The sequence below is a fragment of the Carassius carassius genome, chromosome 8, assembly GCF_963082965.1.
Source record: "Carassius carassius chromosome 8, fCarCar2.1, whole genome shotgun sequence".
NCBI lineage: Eukaryota > Metazoa > Chordata > Actinopteri > Cypriniformes > Cyprinidae > Carassius > Carassius carassius.
In genome coordinates this window covers 22,440,973-22,446,955 of record NC_081762.1, presented here as the reverse complement: position 1 = coordinate 22,446,955, position 5,983 = coordinate 22,440,973, and the positions used below count along the sequence as shown (strand labels likewise).

Sequence of the window (5,983 nt, the reverse complement as noted above, 5' to 3'; positions counted from 1 at the left end):
ACAGAGGAGTGAACGATTCTTGATGATGGCTCTACGTGTGGAGCGCTGGTTAACTGATTGTTAACAGCCCACGTACTGTGAGCTATGACTGTTATATGAGGGAAGGTGACTCACAGCGAGCCCTCGCGAGAGAATGAGGGAGAAAGCAGTTTAGTGGAAGCAGGGAGCAGGGTTGGGATGAGTCATTGCTGCTTCCTGCATCTATTTGCAGTCACTCAACCTGTCTACTGATAGACAATATGAAAGAGATGGCTGTTTTTAACAAATGATCATACCTTACTGAGTATGGTTTTCTTTCAATCACACCACCAGTGAATGAAAAGATGCCCATGAACATGATCTTTTAGAATACTACTACTACTAATAACACACAAAAAGCCAAGTGGATTGAGATTGCTGACACTGATTTATTGGGTTTTTTTAGAGAAGAACATTTATATACACTGACATAATGAGACAATAAGACTAGACAATCATGGTGTTGTGTACAGTAAATCCCATTTGGTCTTTCACATAACTGCAGCTCATGAAAGAGTAAAGGGCAAAAATGGAGTAAGAAGACATATCTGTTATCTGATATTTTATGCACAAGAGCAGAATATCTGAAAGAAAAGATAACAGGGATCCAGAAATAGAGACAGTGTGAGTAGGTTGTGCATATCATTGAGACAGAATGGCATTTCTACAGTGTTTGCAAGGCAGCTCTGTATTGATATTGCTCAAACATTCTGGAGAGGGTTTGTTATACTAATAAGCTAAAATCTAAACCTTATCCTGAATTAAGTGAAACTGAACAATGTAACATCAGATTCCGTTCAAACTTGTGTTTAGAACCTTCAGCATTCAGATTCCAACATTCTAAATTTCAACTGGTTTTATATTTGCATATTTGCATCCTAAATTGTGATTGGTCTTTTCTTTTCTTTTCTTTTTTTCTTAAACCATCTTTACACTTTAAAAGATATATACAGAAGATGCTTTATATATAATTATCTATTGGTGACTTTTAATATATTATATTTTATACATGTACTACTGTTCAAATGTTTGGTAAGCTTTTTTGTTGTTGTTTTTATGCTCACAAATATTGCATTTATTTAATCAAAAACGCAATATAAATTGTTCTACTGTGAAATATTACAATTTAAATTTCTAAAAGTTTTCTAAATTTTAAAAGTTGTATATTTTAATATATTTTAAAATGTAATTTATTCCTGTGACGCAAAGCTAAATTTTCCATAAGACTCCAGTCTTAAGTGTCACATGATCCTTCAGAAATCATTCTAATATACTGATTTGATGCTCAAAAAAAAAAAAAATATTCTCAGTAATGAAAACAGTTGTGCTGCTTCATATTTTTGAGAAAACCATGATATATTGATAAATATAAATTTAAGAGTGTAAAAAAAGGTTAAATTGCTAGAAAAATAAACAAAAAACAAAAAAAAACTTACTGACGCCAAACTATTCAGAACTTTCTTTTGCTGCCTTGCAACCACTTAGTGACTCTTCATTTGATCAATACTGTTATATTAAAAAATACAAAAATGATTTTGATGATAATTATACAAGTGCTGGACAACAGATGGCACAGTTACTTGCCAATTTAATTCTCTTACCACATAGTTGTCAAGCACAAAAAAGACACTCCCCAATTTCTCATTGAAATATATAAGGAGCTTTTGTTGACTGCTTCAACCGCACTCTTGAACAGGCATTGTCACACAGCTCTTTTACGAGCACTGCTGAACTTTATCATCCCTAGCGTGAGGAGATACTCCTCCGTCACTAGAGACTGGGCTGGGAGGCTTCATTACAGGGTCTGCTGGGCTTCTTATTGCACTCGGGACTCTGGTTCCCCCCTTCCGTTCTCGTCTTGAGTCATCCTGTTTTGTGGGTGTTGTGGAGAAGTCAGACATCAGGATTCCACCTGCCATCAGAACCCCACCCAGAGTGAGAAGCCCTGTCCCGACCAGCACGCATATGTGAAGTGAGCGATTGTGACGCATGGCCTGTCGGTCCACGAACAGCAGTTCGCCCTCACCGAAAGCCTCAATGCGAGTGGGGATGGAATAGCCCACTGTCATGACCACCAGCCCGACTGACAGGAGCACGACACCAACGGCAAGTGAGACCTAAGGGTGAACAAGTTTGATTTAGTTTATAATAACCCTGCTGAACAGACCAGTAAACACTGAAAGATGTTGCAGTTGCTTGATTTGATTGACAGATGTGGATGTGAATCTGATGGTGAATCACTACTGATTATGCATATGTGACCCTGGACCACAAAACCAGTCATAAGTGTCAATTCTTTAAAACTGAGATTTATACATCATCTGTAAATAAATAGATAAATGAGCTTTTCATTGGTGTATGGTTTGTTTAGGCAATATTTGGCTGAGATACATCTATTTGAAAATCTGGAATCTGAGGGTGCAAAATAAATAAATAAAAATATTGAGAACATTTTAAAAAGCTTTTAAAGTTTTCCAAATGTAGTCCTTAGCAATGCATATCACTAATAAAAAAAATAGTTTTGATATATTTACTGTAGGGAATTAACTGAATATCTTCATGAAACATGGTGTTTACTTAGTATCATAATGATTTTGGCATTAAAAAAAAAAATTGACCAATCATTTGGACCCCTACAATGTATTGTTGGCTATTGCAACAAATATACCCCAGCGACTTATGGTGGTCTAGGGTCACCACACATATTTTCAGTGGTATCCATTTTGATAACAAAAGCATTTCAAAAATGTACCAGGCTTCAAAACAATTTGACACTTCCAAAGTAGAATCAATTGAATTTGGATTTGGACTTAAGCAAACATGCAAATCTTAAAATAACAAATACAACATTTATCACAGATGCGCATTCTTAAAAACAAAGTTTCTATATTGGCATCATTGGTTCCATGAAGAACCTTTGACATCAGTGGGACCTTTCCATGCCACAAAAAAGTTATTAATAGTGGAAAAAATGTCTTCAGATCATTAAAATGTTCTTCACACTAAGAAAAAAAGAACTGTTCTTTTAAGAACTGTCCACTGAAAGGTTCTTTCGGGGACTAAAAATGGTTCTTCTATGGCATTATTGATGAAAACTGCTTTTTGAACCTTTATTTTTCAAGATTGGAAAAGGGTTCTTTAGATTCTCAAAATGTTCGTCATGCTAGAATTTTTTTTTTTCTTTTAAGAACTATTCACTGAAAGGTTCTTTTGAGAACTCGGAATAGTTCTTTTATGGCAAGGTTGTCCAAACCTGTCCCTGGAGGGCCACTGTTTTGTAGAGTTTAGACTTAAACACACCTGAACCAACTAATCAAGATCTTCAGACTTACTAGAAATGTCTTGGCAAGTGTGTTGAAGTGAAACTCTACAGGATGTTGGCCCTACAAGAGCCACTGCTCTAAGGCATCGCTGCCAAAAGACCCTTTTGGAACCTTTATTTTTTAAAAGCATCTGGTCCTCTTCGATACCTTCCAGAAGCTAGAGCTCCACCGCAGCGGTGATCTCTGGCCCTGAAAGTCCTCCTGCTGCTCCCTCATCGAGGCTGTGCACTCCTCGTAGAAGTGATGTAAATAGGAGCGCACTCCGAAAACATGACAGCCGGAGTCGACGGTGTGACCAGACCCACAAAACTCAGAGCAAGAGGCCATCTCTCAGAGCTGTGATTACAATCACACATCATTAAAAGATATCCTAAAATATTGAAGAAAGCAGTTCTTAACCTTCTCAGCTTTAATGGTCATATTTTGGAGTTATACAACAGTTTACTGCATTTCTCAATGTGACTCCAATTCATCTAACTTTTTATTATTTTTTATCTTTTTTTTTTCAGCCTTTTCACAGTTTTAGACCAAGTATAGGCTACAATAGTGCACTTTTTTTCACCACGGCCTCATGTTCTTTCTAGTCATGTAGCACCAATTTAATTTAATTTTATTGCACAGACAACCAACTCTGATTAAAATTCCATCTTGTTAAGGATGAATTATCCCTTTATCCACACAGGTTTAATAATTGCACGGTTTACTGTTTTTTTTTTTTTTTTTTTATGTCAGCTGTATCCATGTCTACTATAGTTGATGTTTTCTTCAAAGTGAAAAACCACCCACTGATGAAACACACTCTCAGAGACATAAACACTCCACTTCCTGTAATCTACACTCTCAAGAGCATCATACTGTAAATAATTGAATTTATATACAATATAGTTTGCATCCAATATTTCCATAAATTCGTTTATAGTAATACCCAATGATACCATTTAACTGTACACTAAACTATATCTTATACCCTTAGTTTGGGATTAAAATGGAGTTTAAACAAAGAGTTTATTTGCTCTATAATTAAGTTTAATCAAGCCCTTCATATTCTGAATACTCGGGAGGCACTGTAAATGCTTCATTAGCTAAAACTGAATATCAGAATAATGAACACACAGGCTTAAAAAGAGAGTAATGCAAATGCAAATTAGCTAATAAATCATTTTGCAGATTAGTCGTTTATATGCATGCCAGGACGCCAGTTTTTGGTGGAGCACCCGCAAAGAAAAAAAAGAAAAAAGTTATTATTATTATTATTTTTTTTAATGAACGTATGCTTCAACAACATTTTCACACGTTTCTATAAAAAAAAAGTGTATTACAAAACAATGATTGCTCAGAGCTCATATTTAGCGGTGAATGGTCACCCAGAAGAAGGTAGCCATAGCAACAGCAGCAGACCGCAAGATCATTATCAGACAATTATATCAGCGAACATAAAATAGGTCATTATCTATTACCATAAAGAGGATTCATATCTCACAAAACCTTAAAAGTAAGCACTTTACAGAAGCCCATGTTTTGGAATCGAGAAATATCACAAATGTTTAAAATATGCTAATCAGAAACACAACCCTCTACAGTATGACAAAGTGTAGATGAGAATGACTCAACCCACTACTGCATGGTTATTGACAATACATCTGCATAAAAATAAATAAATAAATAAAAAATCATCGACGCAACTCTGCTTCCGTGAAATTCAAAACACTCCGGATATTTTTCTGTTATATCTACACGATGAAACCCACTGTCTTTTAAGCACACGTTTATGTAAATCGTGCTGTACGGAATCGTTACATTTACTGCGATTAAATCAAGCGGAGAGATGCTGAAATATCGGCGACAGCAATAAACATGTCAATAAACGCAATGTCAGTAAAGAGGATTTAACGAGTCTGCGTAATTATATAAATCACAATGGCAACTGAACATTAAAACGCCACAGGCAAAGGATATTGCAGATACGTCGCTATTAAAACTCATTTAAATGACATCCCTCATATTATATTCATTTTCATAGTCGGTTTATGATAAGGCGCCTGCCATGCAAAACGATGCATCTGTTCAAATGTATCTTATTGTTTTTAATATAAAATAGTTCAAATAAATTAGGCTACTACCGAATGTTCAGTAATCGATCCTTGTTGCTTGTTTTCGTGTCTTCATCAGCCAAGGTTTACGTCTGCTGGAGTGCGCACAATGCGCATGCGCGTCTGATCTCCACAGCCTTTACACACTGTAGGCTATGTGCTCTTTCTCGTTCGATGTATTTACAAATTGCGACATCTACGTAAAATGGTTATAATTATTAAATGAAAAATAAACTACAAATATGTAATGCAATGACATTTTAGATGCATGTCTTCCAACCTGCAAAACTAATCTAGCCTACTTAAAAAAAAAAAAAAAAAAAAAAAAAAAAACCAAGAAGTGTTGTCAGGACGCAACATAAAGCATATAGTGTCGTAATTGTTGGTAGCATTTAATTTGTAGGCTATTACAGGACGTGTCAATAACACATATTTCAGCCTAAAGCTGCGAATAATTAAGAAAATATAATTGTTTTTCGCTCCATGCCCTCGACTTGGAGAGCCATATAGAGAGAGATATGATAAAAAAAAAAAAAAAATTAATAATAATCC

At 35.4% G+C, this 5,983-nt stretch overlaps 1 protein-coding gene across 1 annotated transcript; it reads right to left on the bottom strand.

Moving 5' to 3' along the window:
• Positions 1-387: 387 nt before the first annotated feature.
• nrsn1l (neurensin 1-like) lies at positions 388-5,586 on the bottom strand. Its single transcript, XM_059556655.1, has 3 exons — positions 5,462-5,586; positions 3,489-3,677; positions 388-2,135 (listed from the first exon to the last, which is right to left on the bottom strand). The coding sequence occupies exons 2-3, from the start codon at positions 3,666-3,668 to the stop codon at positions 1,734-1,736; spliced, it is 582 nt and encodes a 193-aa protein (XP_059412638.1). The 5' UTR covers positions 3,669-3,677; positions 5,462-5,586; the 3' UTR covers positions 388-1,733.
• Between the last annotated feature and the right edge of the window lie 397 nt (positions 5,587-5,983).